Below are 19,558 nucleotides of genomic sequence, written 5' to 3'. Positions count from 1 at the left end.
TTTATGTTCTGTCCTAAATAAATTGTGTCGCACGAAAATCCCGTACTCGGCTACGCCTTCTATAAAACACCTTACCGCTTACCTGGCTAGTAACCTAATACAGTAGGCATATACTATTTTTTTTATACCTACTGCATTTAGATAAGGTGTTTAAGTTTCTTAAGCAGCCATTACAGTTTACAGGTGGTTCTGATGTGTGTTTGTAAACACTGTAACAACTTTATGATTTATTTTAAATACCCCCGCAGCAAACCTGCAGACTAAACGAATTTCCATTTGCTTGATTGGATTTACACTATCTCCTTATAATATCACAATATTATTCCCTATTTCAATATAGCATTAGTTTAACAAGTACTTAGGTATGTTGTAACAGGGAGGGTTTTAAAGGTTTTTTTTAATATTATTACATGTAGGTAGTTTAGTATGAAATAAATGCATTTTCAAATTTTGATCAAAAGATGTTCATAAACAAGCTAACTAAAACAGTTTACTTATTCTCCATAAGAATATCATTGGGATTTTAAATTTAAAACGGGTTGAGTTTTCTCCGTAACTATTAGGTGCATAATAATGCTTCAATATACTAAATAATTTGTTATTAAGCTCTACAAAATAGTTTGGAAAGAAATTATTGCAAAATTTTATGTTGTCATTGCTTTTTATGGATCGCCATATTGGCAATGGAAAGGTTAACAAAAGAATCAAAGCATCTGCAGTTTGTTTAGGCAAATTAACGCAGTTTTTTAATTTCCTCATTTCCGGTGTAAGTTGCTGATACAAATGTACTACAACTCATTTAATATTTCAAAGTGTAACAATGAACAACGTAAATTTGTTATTTGGATTAATCTGTTTTAACATTAAGCTAGCAAGTTAAATGAAAAAACTATGTACACCCCTACTATGTCATTATATCTATATATATAATTCTGTAAGACCAAATTTTTACCAGAAAATTGTGGACGTCTGGTGAGTCGCAGAAAAGTGGGAGAGGTCTTAAATTAAAGGTCTTTACCCCAGGGACTCGGGAAAAATAGCAGATTTCCCATAAAGTTGCCAGTAAATGCGATAAAACGTAAAATATCCACCATAAGAAATGCATGGGGACTGAAAACGGCTGCATTCTATCAGCTGTTACTTATTTATTTGCAATGTTTACATTTATTCCGAAAGTCAATGTTGGTAAATAATGTTTCGAAATGAATTGTGTTTAATTTTTTTGTTTTCCGTTTTTGTAATGACTAATGAGTGAAGTAGACAGGGTAGGGGAAGACTTGCAAGACGTGGAAGAGTGTCCAGGAATTCAACAGAGAAATGCCAAAGAGAACGTAATGTAGGGCCTAACTGTGAAAGAAATCCAGAAGCTGTTTTACAACCTGTCTTTAGAAGAACGCTGGAAAATGAGTTGAGTGTTGTTTCTCACAATCTATGTCCTCTTAAAGCACTTGCATGCATTGTGGCGCATTTGACTTCGCAGAGGAGGCCACAATGGACCTTTCAACGCATTTTGCCACGATGGACATGCCACAACCACAAGTAAATGACGAACTAAAATAACTGTTTTTACATGATTCGAAATTCATAAAAAAACATAAGGCAATACAACAGACAGTACAATGGCTTTTGAGTCGCTTTGCGCTACACAAAAAGAGATTCCGGGAAATGAGCCTTACTGTCTTAAAATTCAGGGAAAAATTCATAGATATATTTCTGACTTACTACCGCGAAATGGGGAGTTGCCTTCATAATAATTGATAATAATTTTAACCTTTACATTTGGTTCTCAAAATGGAAACTATAACAGAATTCGTAAGATTACAAAACAAATCTTCAATTTCAAACTAAAAAAGATGTGCAATGTTCGGCTGTATGATTTCAGCTCTGATTCGTCGTTCTCCGGGCTCAGGCCAAACCGTGTGCACGTTTCCATTTGTTAATACAGTATGTTGTGTTATTGATTTAATCATTATTTTACAATTGTATTTCATTCACACATCAGAAGCAACTAATATACGACTCCAACGAAAGGAAAATCAAGATGTAGAACAAGAAACACTGTTAATTTTAAGTAACATAAAATTGATAATTTTAAAAACATAGGCCTTTTTCGAATATTTGTCATTTTATATATGGTTTTTTTTATTGTAGTCTAAATTAGGGGCTATGGCCCCTATAGGCCACTAGTAAACATATATTTCAAATAAATGTATGATTGAAAAAACTTTGATGGATACCATAATCATCCTCTAGCAAAGTTTGGCCTAGGTAGCAAGTTTTAACTACCTTCTTACACGAAAAAAAAAACAGTTAATAAATCATAATACAAGTGCGACAAATAAATGTCAAATTATTTTAAGCCTTCAAACGGCAGAACACATATTATATACACAAGATAGTTGAGATAGCATTGACAAATTTGAAGGAGACTGCAAGTTGCGAGCGCCGTGAATAGAAGTCGTTCGGAGTTAAAAAAAGAACGACTCTCATTATACTCAACCGATCTGTTCAGCAAGAGCTGTTCACCTTCAATTTGAATCTCCCGCTCTTTGTCGATCTGTTTTGCTTGTCGACATTTTGCGTGTCGATAAAGTGGGAAAATTTACACAACCGTCCCACATAACAGACATCCCACATAACCGACATCCCACTTTACAGACATCCCATATTACCGACACTGTCGACATTTTGAGTTGTCGACATAGTGGGACTATTTCAGTGTCGATCTTTTGGGATGTCGATAAACTGGGACCCCACGGTTTTGTTTTGGAGGCAGCTAATGTATATTTGTATATTTGTGTATTTTTTAATAATATGAAAGCTTGGTTACTGGGCTATGAAAATATTGACTCCACTTCATACAAAAATAGATTTTCAATTTCAAATATTGTTTTGGTTTTCAGTTCTATATGTTTTATTTTCAATCTTTTAATACATGTTAATAAATTGTTAATAAATAAATGTTAATAAACTTTAAATGACTAATACGTGAATTATTGAGCTGGTGCACGGCCACCTTTAACTACAGGCCACCACGAATACTAGAAAAATATATATTCTAGTATTCGTGCAAGCCGCGGCCTGGTAGAATTGGCAACGTCGCAAGTGGTGTTGACAGACGTCCCATAAGATAACATGGCAGACAGGTGACATGAGCTCATTAATTCGCACTTTATTGATTTAAATTTATGAACGAAATAGTTATTTTTGTGCAACTAGTGAGCAAAGGGAGCAAGTGACTCACTCGAGAGAAATACTTACGAGCCATAGGCGAGTGAGGAATGGTTTCTCGAGTGAGGCAAATGCATACTTTGCACTCGAGTTGCACATTATATTTTTCCTACAGTAACCATAAAACAAATAAATTGGTAAAGAAACGTGACATATTTTTTTACATAGAAGTGAACTTTTGATATTACATTTAATGATACAACGGTACAACCAGCTGACCAGCTGATTTGCAAACCAGTGCTGCCAACGTATTTCGCGCGCATAAGACCTTGTCTGCATGTTACGCGCTCACTATTTCGTGCCTTCTCGTTGCAAATCTGGAGTGAGACAAAGTAATTAGAGTGAGACAATGTTAACATTGTTGTTGTTGATTTTCAACTTGTATTATTAGCGAATTTCCCTATAGGGATATAGCTACAATGTTATATTAAAAGTTCACGTCTGTGTAAAATTAGGTTATGTTTCTTCACCAATTTATTTGTTTTATGGTAACTGTAGGAAAAGTATAATGTGCAACTCGAGTTCAAAGTACAATTGCCTCACTCGAGAAACCATTCCTCACTCGCCTACGGCTCTTGAGTAAGGATTTCTCTCGAGTGAGTCAATTGCTCACTTTTCTCACTAGTTGCACAAATAACTATAGTTCACATTTTTAAATATATGTGTGTGTGTCCGTAAAGACGATAACTTAAATAATTTTTGTCTGATTTTGATAAAATTTTGTTTTACGGTGTAAGGCGGCATAAACTTGAATGAGTTCGCGAACCAGAATGATCGGACCATGGGAGCAGGCTTTGACGAGGGGTAAAATGGGGTTTTCTCATTTTTCCCCCTTAAAACACAAAAATTTCAATTTGTCGCCAGACCTTTTTAAACAGCTTAAAAAAACAAAAATTTAGTTTGTCAAAGTGTTTTTGTACGGTCATTGGTTACGGAGAAAATTCAAAAAAATTGTTATTTTAAAATTCCCATGTTATTCTTATGGAGAATATTGTAAAATGTTGTAGTTGGCTTGTTTATGGATATATGTTGATCAAATGAACATTAACTGGGCAGTTTATTTATTTTATACTAAGCTATTAATATTTCGATAAAAACACACTTTATTAGTTTCCCTGTAGCAGCAAACCTAGGTACTTGTTAAACTTAAATGTTAATTTAAAAGATTAATTGAAAATCAATCCAGGCAAAAATGGAAATTCGCTTAGTCGGCAGGTTTGCTAAGGTTTGCCTCAGGTTAGTGAGGGTATTTTTGTTTTGAAATCAGTTTTAAATAATTTTGAAATATTGTTTATATTGCTGAATTTTTACTTCAGAATTGGTTTTTCCAACAGTGTCATTTGGAGGCTGGGGGAATCAGCCGACGGTGACGGTGTAGCTACATCGGCCTCGGTGGTCTAGTGTATAAGCGAGCCGGGTCTGATAATCTAAAGGTGCCGGGATCGAATCATACCGGAAGCACTAACATTTTGTCTAAGATTTTTGCATTATCAGCAAGTTTGGTTGGTTTGGTTAGGTTGTGACATTTTAATTTTATAATTAAAAAATTGAATTTGAGCCTTTCATAGTTTTATTTTATGAACAGAACTATTTTTTCGATTTAACCTTCATTCAATTTTTTCATTATCAGCAAGTTTGGTTGGTTTGGTTAGGTTATGACAGTTTAATTTTATAATAAAAAAATTATAAAAATGAATTTGAGACATTTATACGGTAATTTTATTTCATGAACAGAACTATTTTTTTCGATTAGTAAACCTTAATTAGATTTTTTAAATATCATCAGCAAGTAGGTTATGAGTTTAATTTTATAATAAAAAAATTTAATTTGAGGCGTTTATGAAACAGAGAACTATTTTTTCGATTAGTTTTTCATTATAGTCAATCAGAAGCCTCCAAATGACACTTAAAGAATGATGACTTACCCTTCTTATGATGCACAATATATTTTGTTTTGGTTGGTTGTTGGTTCTATGTGTGGTACCAAATAGTGTAAAAATATGTTTTAAAACACTATATATTCAGAAATCTTCTCGGGGAAGGCCCCAGACGTTTGTTATCCTGGTATAATCTTTGACTATTGATAGAACTTCAGTATCTAAAAGTCGAAAAGTCAATGGTATAGTGGCAAGATTCCATATTTTTTAACTGATTAATATAGTAACACTTTTTTATTAAACTCCAGGAGTAACCCTTTTTTCAAGGATGGTCAAATTCTGACCACAAACTCCAGTTACTGTGTCATAGTGACGTCTTCACTGCCCACATGGGGGGGGATCCGATTCTAGTGGTGTGAGTCTGTGATTTCCACTATGTAATAATAGTACTGATGAAAAGCATTTAATCATTGTTAAATAAAATAATTGCTTTCTAATTTGTCATAAAAAAACCCCAGCCAAAAGGCAATTTTAAGATTTATTTCCATCCAGTGTACTAGAACCAGAGTGTTATTCTGATGTCTAATATTTGTATATTGTTAATTTAGCAAATAAAAAAAAATACTAATAAAACAATAAATCTGCCCCAAAAAATAGTTTGAATACCTACAGTAGCCTACATAAGTTACTTAGCTCCTTCATTCACCACTGAAATTATTTCAATTTATCACCCCCATTGATTAAAGAGCAAAATATTTTAGGTAGCCTATAGGTATTTATTGTAAAAATGGTGTTTACCATGTGAATAAATAAATAAATTAGTGCTTTCTTTGGATAAATAATAATAACTCTCATACATTTTTCCTGGCGATTGAACACTGAATATTTTAATCAATTTTAAAGGCCTCAGTGTGAAGTGATTATTTGAACAGTATGGAGAATATCTGATATTCAACTAATATAATTCAGATAAAACAATAAAATATTAGTAGATTAATTTGTCATATCATTAATCAAATTTGCGAGTAAAGTACCTTTATAATGTGTCAGCCTCGCTTGATCAAGTGTCAGCCTCGCTTACTCTGAATGTAGAATTTTGAAAATATTAGGCCTATATATTTTATGGTATGCTAACACACTTATATGATAAAAATTTAAGAGTAACAAACTTGAAATTTTTTATTGTGCATTCACAATCAATCACAGGTTCCATCATTCAACATTTTTAGATTCTCAAAACCTACAGTAGTTGATCAGTATTACTGAATGTACAAATAAATTCAAAATGGCTTAAGCAACTATTTTGGTATCCAATTTTTCAGGTTTGTAGATTACCACAATGGCAGCAGCAATGTGAAACTGAATACATAATCAACTGATAGAGAAATCAATTTACAAGACAACCAAGAATTCAAACTGTAAAAAATGAAATTTTCTTTTTCCTAATCCATGTAAAACATAATACCAACACTATTCATAAAAACAAAATATCCTATATATTAATAATTGGAGGCAAGCATGTTTCTTGAAACCCTTTTTTAACAGCTCGCACAGGGAAAACCAATGCATACCGTTAGAAAGATATTTTCCTGTTAATGTGCAGAATCCTTTTATAAAAAATAAACAGAAAATCAAAACAAATGGAAGAAATTCCAATCACATATTTTATTTACTGTGTGGGGTTAAATTGAGAAGTCTGCACATTAATATTTAGTTTTCGACTACTGCACGACCTCTAGTCAAACTTAAAAAACAAAATATTAGTGACAATAGGTAGTAAAACACCAGTTCAGGTTTTAATATATGTAATATATTTTTTAATAGTAGACACAAAAGTATCTGGGATCGGCTATTTATAAGCTGCGAGTATTTAGGTATAAAAATATACACAACATAAAATTACAATAATTAATATCTGAATCACAATAAAATTACGCGACTCTTATTGAAATAGGAATCAACATAATAAGTACAAAGATTAAAAATATTTACAAAATTATTACACAATTCTTCGTTAAAACGGAAGAAGTAAGAACTGGCAAAATGTCATGAAAATTAAAATTACAAAAAACTGTCATTGCAAAAGTTTACTAGTAATAAGCTCCCATAATACTGTTAATATCCATACTCTTATAAAACCTGTTAATAAAAAGAGCGTTAAGAACCTTACTGTACATTGCCTAATAAAATAAAATACAACCTGTCATAGTCTCATCTAATAATACTTGGATAATTTGTTAAAAACAAGACGTATGTTCATTCATGTAGGTATGTTAATTATTAGCTTTTGCATTTTTATTTAAACAATAGTGGCAGTTAAAAAAAATAGACAGAAAAGGAACACAAACCTATGAGTATTCTTAGCTTGGGTATACAATATAACATAATAATACCATAATGAAATGAGGCAAATTTTACATTAAACAATGGGGTTTGATCAAGTTGAGCATTGAATATTGTGTGAGACCTAATTTTCCCATAAATAAGATAAAATTTATTGTACAAAAATTTAATTTTTATTATAGATTTCTTAATTGTGTATAGACATCTAACTCAGACCCCTTTTGCTTTCATATCTGCCCATCATAATTTCAGTGATGCGGTATTACTGTAATTAAATATTTTTATATTTAGAAAATTAAATTTTGTATTCAAGGTAGCTCTTGATAAACATTTTATTTAGAATCTTGTAATTTATTGCTGAGCTAAAAATTCATATATTAAATTGTTTTAGCTACCGGTACGTAAATGCAACTTAAAAAAATAAAGTTTTTTATTATTATAAGGTTGGATAACACAAACAATTAAAAATGGGTATTTTAATTAAACTTGAGTTAACTGAGTTTGAAAAACTTTCAATGCTCAACATAATATGAAGTACTTTTTGAAGATAATACAAAACAAGAATCACTAGACCATTGTAAGTCACAAGTAATTACATAAAAATAAAAGAAAGTTACAAATACGGTAGTATTTAAACCAGCATTATGTTTTCAAATACATTAAAGGAGAAAAATTATACTAACATGTCTATGAAAGTTAACTTTTCAACAAATTTATCACGCTTAAGGAACCTGGGAATTTGATAACTTAAAAAAACATGGAACATTGTTGGTTAATTAATATAGGCCCTACCATGTGTACCACGAAGAGGAAGACATTGCTATTTTTGTCTTAATATACTGCATCAAACACGCTACAAACTTAAAACTATGCAGCTGCAACAAGTAAGCCTACTTTCTATATATAGTATGGTATAGGGGGAGAAAGTAAGTCTTTCCGATTATATAGTTATTTTACGTCTCCGGTAAAAAAAATTCCCTCTAAAATAAGTGGATTCCGGATAAAACCAAAGTACCAAAAAACCCTGGGTCACACTTAATCTTTTACTTAACAGAACTAAATTATTGAACATCGAAAAAATGGAGTTTTTTAGTTGAAAAGGCCATTTTATTTGCAAAACCATTTCAAATTAATTATTGGTTCTTTACTAAGTTGTCACTTTAACAAATGAAACTAATGAATTAAAGAGATACGAAAGAGGTAAGCCAAAATATTAAATTAGGCTATATTAATTTGATTAATAACCTTTCATTCAAAATCTTGTCTTTTAATCACCATGCAGTGTAGTTTTTCCCACATTTGTTTTTTGCTAATTTTGGTGTTCTGTCATTTTGTTTTGATTATAAGAGTCAAATGTGACTCGGTGGTATTTTTCACAAGTCGTAGGCCTCTGTATATTACTAGTGTCTAGAGTTTCAAATTTGTAGTAGGTTTAATTTGTCAGGTACAGTATATTAATAAAAAAATAGCAAGATCTTTAAGGTACGCCTATTTCCAACATAACAAAATCATTCTTCAATCTTCGCCAAACTCAATTTTAATAATAACATTGGAAAGCAGAAACATGTGATTGCAGTAAAAAGGAATCAAACAAACTTACACAATTAACGTATGAATGAGATTGAAATGAGATCTTTTACTCAACAAACCCTGTAGTTAAGTTGTCAACGTTGACCAATCAAATTGGTTGTTGACCAGCCGAATAGTTTATAGAGGCATAGCCTACTGTATTGTTGTCATTGGTTTTACTATGTTACACTAGTTGTTAAAAATAATAAAGTTTGGACTTCTGTTTAGGCCTACCTATTCTAATATACCAATGATATATTTTAGATTCCCAATGATATTATTAAAATGAGTCACGTATGTAATTTATTTCTTACAAGGCTTATGCCACTTTACTTATAGAATTATACATAATATTGCAAACATCAATTATTGCTCAACTATTAAGGAATAAGGACGCACAATTTGTTATACTTCAATTGAAAACATATACCTACAAACATTGTATAAGAACTTAGCAAATCATTAAAAAAAATATCAACCCGAAGTTTCTACCTAATGTTCTTAGGATATAAAAAAATAATTTCAATTTTGTATTTAGCACATAAGTATATATATAAAAAAAATAACATGAACTGTGATTCTAAACTTTGTTCAACTAAATCTGTGGGAAACTGGAATTAAACTTATTATGTTAAATTCAAAACTGTTATGTGCGAACAAATTTTCATAACTCCATAAATTACCATAATCACAAACTTTTTAACAATCTTCAATTTATGGAAGAATAATAAACCTGCCTCTCTCAAATTAAAATTAAAAACCACTTTTTTCTACTTGAAACACATTATATACCTATAGGTACATAACTTATATTACAAGGTTTTGACAGTTTAAATCAATTTACTAGAATGTATCATAAGGTGCAGAGTGCAAAATATCTTCTATCGTGTGCTTCTACAGGAACATTGTTATATTAGGCTAAACAATTAACATGAGTTAAAGTAATACTATAACTGTATTGAATGAATATTACCTCGTGAAAGATCAGCTACAGTAACGGATTTAAACTTAAAATGTCTAACTCAATTATTAGTAAAGCTTTTGTCAGTCTGAATTAAACCTAGATTGTTCAAGACTATTCACATTTTTTTTAACAGTATTGAGTTGTATTTCTCTTACGTTTGGTAGGTCTGGGTGTGTGTGTGTGTGTGTAGCCTATTATATACTGTAATTACCATTCAGCCATGTCTTAGAAGGTGATTAAAATGTAATACTTCCTTTAAATTGAACATATCCTATCCTGTTAATTAAAATTTAGGGGTGTCCAAAGTCCAAGTATTTGAAAAGTTTGTAGGCACAAGTCCCACAACTCAAAATCTAAATAATCATCCAATGAATTTTTTTTCATTTAGGTTATATAGGTAATTAACATATCAGAAGTGCTTAAATAGTTACTGTCTTTCAACTAGGCCATATTATTCTAAACAATTTTTGAGTTTTATTTAAGTATGTGATTTAAAATATTTTATTATAAAGAAATTCAAGCATTGGCACAATATTTAAAAAATCTGCTCCTAGTATTAAAATGCAAAAATACTTGCCAGTTCTCTTAATAAAAATGATTAGCCCTAAATAAATATTAAAGCTACCTATACAGTTTGTAAAATATAACGTCGTAAATGTATAATAAGAGTCAAAAAAACACACTTTAAAAAATTGAGATTTGGTAGAAATTACAAATATTTAGTTACGTGGTAAATAACTATAAAAAGAGGTTTTAAAGGGAGATTCAGAACTATCATTTAAATGGCGAAAGCCTTCACGGAGTTAATAAAATTACTGCAAGCAGTAGACAATATAAATGGGATTTCAAAACAGTTCTAAAAATGGAAATCTTTAAAGGCTCAAGATATATTATTTTCAAACAATTTTATAATGTTTAAGAACATAAATTCTCATTCCTCAGCTCTCTCAAAAATATCCACTAGTTGTAAGTTAGGCCTATTGTAGGCCAGTTATCATTAAGGGATTTAAACATTAGACAATAAGACCAACTACCGGGAAGGCTGTGTCGATGGCAAAGGAGTCGGCTGTGTTAAGTTTGTCCTGTGTGTAAAAACTTTTTGTTTGAGTCATGGGATGGAAAACAGTCAAGTGTTAGAAATATTTTATTTAGGCTAGCTTAAACAGCAATTAATTTGATCCTCATGCTTATGGTGAGGTTGAACTATCACTTCATGTTGTTTCTTGTCTCAGGATTACTGTTTTAGATTATAAAAGGTATAATGTTACCTGGATCTGCCAGAGTAATCCAAATTGTTGTCTAACGACTACGCGTATCACCACTACACGGTATCACCTTTAATGATATTAATTATTATCTGCCTTTGTCTATTTAATGATGAATTATGTTCATTTTTTATTGATAGTTAACCTAGCCTAGTTCATGAGGATTAATATTATTATCGTCATATTTCTTTTTATAAATAACTGTTTAAATGGTGAATACCGTGGAGATAGTAAAAATATAAATGGTCTTATGATTAACTACCCGCCTTGGATCATTTATTAGAATAGGCCTAATGGTGATTTCAGCTGCACTGGGAGCCACAAAGTTTATAAGGACAATTTTAAAATCATGTTTAATTTTTGAAACAAAAACTTGATTAGGCCTGGTTTTATTTCAAACCTTAATACAATTGTAGTAAAACTAATTCCAGGATTACATTGACCTAGAACCCTTTTTAGAAAATATAAATATCTTGAGCCAAATGTTTATTTATAGCCTAGGTAAAGTATTAAAATGCTGAGTTAAATAATGTATTAAGTTAGTCACAATTGTTGTACATGTTCTATTTGTATAAGCCTAATAAATATATTATATATATTTATAATTTGGACAGATCATTTACAATGGTAAATAGGCTATTTGATTAGTTGGGATTCGTCCCACAACCAAAGATTTCTATGTACACGATTTAAGGAAAGGAAGAGTACTCGAAAAATAAAATCTACAAAATCTACAGATCAACGTTCCTTATAAAACGTTTTGCCACTTTGAAGAAACGCCTTAAAATCTAATAAAAAATACTGAAACCGTAGGCTTTACTATTAAACTATAGCAGCCCTTAGTAGTCTTACATTTTAAATAGGCCTATAAAATTATTAACTAAGCTTTGATTATAAAAAAAAGCTAACGTAGATCGAATCGAGTAAAAACCTAATTACACTAGCGGGCAATAAGACTGCACTAAAAACACTGTACTAGAGGAACATCTAATCCGGAAATTTACGGCCGGAAGTTATCGCAAATTACAAAAAATATAGTCCAAAATTGTTTATACGTTTAACTCACGTAAAATCTTCTCTAGGATGAACCATACTGGGCTGTGTGAATGAATCTTCTGGTTGTTCTCCGTCTGCTAGAGATCGGAAGCGTACGAAGCCATTCTCTGCTACCAGCATGGATGGTGAAGGCTGAAGCCGCCTCTCAAAGGGAACCAGAGTCCCACATATGGATTTGCTCATGTCGTGATCGTCAGCTGGATGTTTCTTCAACGATCTCCTCTCAGTGGTGTTGTGTAGAAACATGTGCGGTCCAGCGTGCAGATTGTTTAGAGGGAAGGTATCGTCATACACCTGTTTGCCAGTTCTAAGAGAGTAGTTATGTATTGCTTGGTTTGAGCTGCAGATTGCTGGATAAATATCATCACCCGCTCCCCCTTCACTTCCTCTAGGAGTTGCTGCACCGCATGAAAACAATGCAAAGCCAGTGGCAGAGTTATGACTTTGAGTTTCTTTTTCCGCCTCACATCTCAGTGGCTGAACTCCAGCCCAAGACATTAAAAAGCACATGGAGATTTCAATAACTCTTACTGAAAATTGAAAACCCCACCATAACCAAACATGAGGAGATTCTTCTCCCAGGAACTCGTACACTCCGAACATTCCATAGAGCTGAACTGCAGCCATCAGTAGACTAAGCATTGCAGTTGCTAATGTAACACGAACAGCGTGAGCGAGGGTGGGACGATGAGAATCTGAGAACACCGATCCAAATATGTTACCTTGCTTCCGAAGAGAAGAATGAGATAGAGACTTATACAAATACAGATAAGAAAGGCCAAGTGCGACACACAGAATAACAAAAAGACATTGACATATCACTGGCAGAAGAGTAGAAAATCTAGTGGTGTTTGCCCATAGGTCTACACTTATACTCAAAATTAAGTGGGCTATGATGAACAAAGCTAGAACTGAAGCTCTTTGAAGTTTGTGACTCACCATTTTTACTTCACCTGCCAACAACAGGAACAAAAATAAAATAGCAAAAGATGATGTGAGCAAGGGGAATGCGATGTTTAGAAGTAAATGTGATACAGGATCAGGAAGAGAGTGATTGATATTGTAAGCATCGTAGAATAAAAACACACTCCGAGTTGTTCCAATGATAAGCAAGATGCCATGAAGAGTTAAAAAGTAACCTCTAGTAAGTAAACGTTTGAATGAACTTATCCTGATGATGTTTAGTAGAGAGCAAACTGCTAGTATAGCGAACAATGTGGCAATAAGGTACACGTGAATGTCCCATGCCACACCAAGAACATATCTTATTCTCGGTTCTGGTAGTTCTGGTAAATGAGCAACCTCGGGTGGATCTCTCGCTGCTAAGGGTGGTTCTGTCACTTCAATGCGCAGTTCTTCTTCTGTTACCTCTGGCGGTCGGGTCTGGGGTGGCCTAGTTGTTTGTGTGCTCACTTCTTCTCTAGATTGTGCTGGAGTGAGTTTTTTCTCAGTCACCTGAGGAGGTTTCATACTAGGAGGAATTAATGTTTTCACAACTCCTTGTTCTTGTTTAATAGTACGAGATGCTTTAGATTCAGATTCAAACCTGGGTCTTTCGAGAATGTCTTGAAGGATATCATGTTTTCGTCCACTTCCTCCTGATAATATGCGAGAAACACTCGGATAGGGTAAAATTGGTACAAAATCAAAAGACTCGTTGACTGCTCTAGAATTGGTTGTAGTTGTGCTTGTTGTCTCGGAGTAAGGAATTTCAGCCAATTTTTTGAAACTGGGGGTGTTGAGGGTTTTTTTCCTTGTATCTTGCACTGGGAGATCAGGAGGTCTAATGGGAATAAGTTCTATTTCTGAAGGAAGCCTTGGTGGTGGTGGAGGAATAGGCCTTTTATTGGAAACACTGGCACCATCAGAATTACTATCTCTCAGTGTTGGTTTTTCTGCAAAAGGATTTAAATACTCAGGTGGTAAAGGGGGAGTGAAAAAGGCTCTGTTGGGAGGAGAATATGAAGGCATCTCCCTCCCTGTAGGGCTTGTTGGAGGTGGTAAAGTTGGGTGGGATGGATAGGCTAGTGTGGGTGGTGTCCTTGCACTTCGCGCACCAAGTAAACTTGATTTTGACACACCATGTTTGGACGCTAAAGTCTTGTTAAATACGTCACCACCAAACAATAACCGCCTGTCCGTTACACTGTCAGGGTTATTGTCCGCATGAATGGCATTTCGGGAAAATGCCATTAAAACTATTAAAAGTCTTAACTGAATGAACATCTTGAAAAATAGCAGGCTTGGTACAAATCCAGAAGCCCGGCCCATTTTGCTTGTTTACATTTTAATAAAATTAAAGTTGTAAGTCAGCTTCCCATGACCCTGTACAATCTTCAGATACAAATATTACATAAATAATCATTTTTAAGGCTGGATGAGCAAGGAGAAGTTTTTCAATTATGACAGTTTAGGCCAAAAAGTAAGCAAGTAAGTAGCCTATCTAAGTTTAAGTCCTAGGACTCTTAATGGTGTTGTATAAAAACATTTTAAATTTAAAACAAAGAAGGAATAGTTATCACAGTCAACACATAATATAGCTTTGGATATAGTCTATGTAAATCCAAACAGTCTTAATAGTCACTAGGCCTATGTGTGAACAGTCCATTGTCCCTATGGAATATATCAGACTTTACCTTCATACTTTGCCACATTTCCAAGGTGTTAGAATATTGTTAGGCATGTTAACTTCGTCTTCAACATTGAGAATAATACAACAAACTTATTTCAATGATAGATTTGTGATCAAGTAGGTCGCATTACAATGTTCTTCACAATGAAAATAGGTTTAACCTACTTGTCATTCCAAAGGCTGTGCGCTATTTACTACAGTACCACAACGAGCAACACCCATAGTTTTCACAGAAGATAATGTCGTGCACGTTCAACAATAGTTGTGATTCGTATCCATAAAACACTTAAAACCAATTCACTTTTCTTTCAACAACTTTTCACAGCACTGAAACGAGGATTTTGTCGAACAATGAACAAAACAATGAGAAAGTCGTGAAATCTCGCTTGCGGCCATTTGCATTACATGTTACTGACACTGAACAGAACAGAACAGAACGGAGAAAAGAAAGAACAAGTTCTTCTATCATTGGTAAACATTCCATTATCCTGTTGAAGCCAGCAACATTTTCCACATACTATATGTATAAAAGTATTGCTAACACTGTCCGAATTTGAGAAAATGTGAAAGATTAAGAGGTTTTAGCATTGGTTTTGAATAGTAAAAGGAATTCGAACTCTCATACTATCGTAAAATCTGAAGCTGGAGCCTTTCATGATTGACTATTGGAAACAGGAAACTGTAGTTGAAGTTGTATTACTGTAATAGCAAAAGCTTTCATGTTTGTTTGGTTTTGTTTCGTGTTGGTGCCGTTTAAGCACTAGTTTAGACGAAATGTCTTTATCATATTTTGGTGTATAATTTATCATTTGTGCTTTACTACTTGGTTATAAAACGAGAGGATAATCTAGAATAGAATTAGCTTGTTTATTTTTGGTTAAATAGTTTTCATAATTTCAATGAGTTGAAGGACACAACTACCAATGAATACAAAACCTTTTGTATTCATTGCAACTCATTGACTTTTGCAGAACGCTCAACTCCTTCCCCACGTCTACCATCAAATTTTTAAACAGATTCCCTCCCAGCATGTATGGACGACTGGAAGTTCAAGACTGCTGTGAAAGACTTGATGATGAAAAGACCATACTAAAAGGTTTCTGACTTCTTTGAAGATAATCTGGAGCGGAACAGTTAGCTTTTTGTTTTTGTACTCATAACTCATAACTCATTTATTGAACCAAAATAACAGATACAAAATTTGCATTGGTCATGTCAAATAATAGAACTAAACAAGTACTAAATAGAACTAAACTAAACAGTACTGTCTGCTGCCTGCCCACCATGTAAGCAGTCTACAGCAATATACAGTCTTAATTTATGTGTGCGTGTAGTTTTTTCGTTTTTTATGTACCTACCGTAATAACCAGACGCAGTCTATTCCCTCTACTAGAGGGTCAACGAAGAAGGAAAATACAAATGCAAATTTACCCTCTCCATGGCCCGGTCGGAACGGGAACAACTAACTTTAAAATTGTCTTCGCCTGATCCATTGGAAGTGTGTTTGAAATCTAATTATCTGAGAGCCCTTCTGACGTGTTTCTTCGTGTTGTTAAAAACATTAGAAGGCACGAGACAAATCTGTTGCTATCTTTTGCAGTTTTAAATTAAAATTCTGTTGGTGAAAGAAAAAAAGGAGAGGGCATACATAAACCTTTTGTGGCTTGTGGATGAGCAAGCAAAACAGGGGAATTAGAACACATTTTTTGAGATGTGTTGATTTGATAGAGTTGAGGTAAAGGTAAATACCCCCGCCGCAGCAAACCTGCAGACTTAGCGAATTTCCATCTGCCTGATTAGATTTAAACTAAATTGTCTCCTTAAAAATATCACATTTTTATTCCCTATTTAAACAGAATTAGTTTAATGAGTACTTAGGTTTGCTGCAACAGGGAGGGTAAAAAAGTTTTTTTTATGAAAAATATTAAAAGGTACTATGGTTTAGTAAGAAATTAATGTATTTTCCAAATTTGATCAAAATATGTTCATAAACAAGCAAACTACAACAGTTGACTTATTCTCCATAAGAATAACATGGGAATTTTAAAATTATAATTTTTTTGAATTTTCTCCGTAACAATTAGGCGCATAATAACGCTTCAATATACTAAATTATTTGTTTTTTTAAGCTCTACAAAATGGTTTAAGAAGAAATTGTGAAATTTTGTGTTTTTAGGGTCAAAAATGGGAAAAACCTATTTTTACCCCATAAAACCCCCCATAAACCCCCGTTCCCATAGTCCGAACATGCTGGTTCGCGAACTCATTCAAGTTTTCCTGCCTTACACCTTCAAACCAAATTTTATCAAAGTCGGACAAAAATTACTCAAGTTATCGTGCGGATGGACACACACACATATATATATATATATATATAAATTTGAACGAATGGTGTTTTTGGCCTCTGGGGACATCAAAATGAAAAAGTAAATCGGTCCCGGGCTTAGGTCTTACCATGAGACCTACGGTAATAGCTACTTCCCTATAGGGAAATTCGCTAAAATCATTGAAACTTGCTGTGCTTGAAATGAAGTAGAATAAGAAGTGATAGGTTTCTGTTGAAATGTTGTTGTATGGTTGTCCTTACTTGTAGCAGACCTAGCATGTAACTGATAGAGTGTCTTCAATTTGGTCTTGATTTAAGAACTTGACTATTTCAAACTACTTCAGGTATAGAAAATGTTTCACACTTACACTTAAGATAGTTTCTAAAAGCCATCTAGTTGTTTGAGAAGGTCGCTATCAGTGGCGTAGCCTGGTTTGGAGCACCCTATATGGAGCATGGATGGCCCAAGCCACACTTCCCCGTACCAGGGGGTCAGAGGGGCTATGTGGTCCGGGTGTCCTCCCCCGGGGAAAAGGTTGAAAAAATAATAAACTGTAAAACATGAATTGGTATTTTAATTAGGTTTATTATATTTAACATATTATATTAGGGCGTTCGAAATTAAAACATTAATTTGTATTAAGTGCATTGGACGGAACTTATAATAATTACTTATAAATCTCCTCAAAACAGGATAGCTTTACTGAGTGCACGTGCAAAGGACGCGAATATACAAATGGTGGGTAGATGTCGGTGACGTTTAAGCACTTAGTTTGAAAATATTGCCCGTTTGGCGAAAAAAATCCTAGCCTGGCGCCGCCCCCGCCCACTAGTGCTTGTCACCCTGGAGCGACTGCGCTTACCCATTGTAGAGGAGAACCATTAAAGCGATCAGGTCTAGTTTCGGGAATCTTACGTGAACAGAAGATGAAGCTGAGATGTCACTAATTTTTCCCCCCAAACAAATTCCAGACGTCTAGACGATCTTTTGAGAATAGAAACTACCTCCACAATAGTGACTTCAATTTCTCTGTGAATATTCAAAGCTGGAAGTCCACTCAGTCTAAAAACACAGCTTGACTTAACAACATCACAACAAACACTGTACTTACCACTACAATCACTGTACTCAAATCAAAAATTCAACGATTGTCCACTACACACAGAACACAGGGCGAGCGCGTCAAGGTCAAGTGAGCATTGGTGCAACCGGGAGCAGCTACGGCGCTATAGTGTCGACGGTACGTTCACGTAGTCACTATCGCCAGTCGCCAGTCGCCACTATCACTATGAGGCAGGTGTTCGAAATGTTAACATGTAGTCGTGCTTTCTCTGTCCATCTGCATGGTCTGCATAGGCCTAAAAATACTCGTTACAAAACGAGTGCTCCTTGCTGTCTTTAATTTAAATATGTTGTAAGAATAGTTTTAAAGTTAATGATATTTTAAAAATTAGTGAAAAATGTACGTATATACAGCTGACTCCTGACCCTCGTAAAGAGTCAACCCTAGGTCCTTGGGGGGGGGGCTTAAGCCCACGAAGCCCCCCCCCCTGGGTGCGCCACTGGTTGTAACAATGTAACAAAAACATCGGTAACCTACCATCGATGTAAAAAACCATCGAACGATCGAACATTGATAGGAAAACGATGTTTCGAAAACATCGACTATCGATGCTTATCCCTTTCTTTCACAAAACCTTGCTCGCTGCGACTGACCAAGTGAAGCCTTGGATACTCGCGTGAAGTTGGCCCCACCAAAATGAGCACAAATTATAAAAACTAAAACATATCCATAATTTAGTGCTGAATTTGTGCTTCTCAAAGGTATATATAATATATAAATTTGTGCTCAACAATAACACACCAAAAAATTCTAAAAACTGTTGGCGGGGGTAACTTCACGTTCATCTATCAACTCGCCCGTTGCTCGACTCGCCTGCATGTCTACACCATGCGAGTTAGAGAGCGAGTGGCAACTCGTACACTGACTCGCCCACCGTACTCGACCCGTGTAAACCAGGCTTTAGGCTCTGGCTCTACGCTCTACTACACTACTTCATCTGTCATCTACACTCTACAGAAACAGAACAGAAACAGAGAACAGCAACAGCAGCAACAGAAAAACACTAAACAGAACGCAGAACGGTACAGTTACAGAAACAGAAGTAATCAAATATCAAAATCATATGTTCTTCCTAAATCCCATTAAAAATAAATTGTGGAACAATGAACAGTTGAAATGAATAATAATTAATTTTGTAGAGATTTTACACAGTATTTATTAATAGTATTAT

The 19,558-nt window shown here is 34.0% G+C and overlaps 1 protein-coding gene across 1 annotated transcript; it reads right to left on the bottom strand.

Moving 5' to 3' along the window:
* Window positions 1-8,721: 8,721 nt before the first annotated feature.
* On the bottom strand, window positions 8,722-15,326 carry LOC128994944 (uncharacterized). Its single transcript, XM_054419792.1, has one exon. It carries the CDS (start codon window positions 14,574-14,576, stop codon window positions 12,312-12,314), a length of 2,265 nt encoding a protein of 754 aa, XP_054275767.1. The 5' UTR covers window positions 14,577-15,326; the 3' UTR covers window positions 8,722-12,311.
* Between the last annotated feature and the right edge of the window lie 4,232 nt (window positions 15,327-19,558).

This window comes from Macrosteles quadrilineatus, unplaced genomic scaffold (genome assembly GCF_028750875.1).
Source record: "Macrosteles quadrilineatus isolate MER2022 unplaced genomic scaffold, UCM_ALF_1.0 Scaffold_5__1_contigs__length_97177068, whole genome shotgun sequence".
NCBI lineage: Eukaryota > Metazoa > Arthropoda > Insecta > Hemiptera > Cicadellidae > Macrosteles > Macrosteles quadrilineatus.
This window is presented reverse-complemented; position numbering and strand designations above follow the sequence as displayed.

Coding starts and splice junctions, on each gene's coding strand:
- LOC128994944 (XM_054419792.1), bottom strand. CDS start 14,576: ATGGGCCGGGCTTCTGGATTTGTACCAAGCCTGCTATTTTTCAAGATG.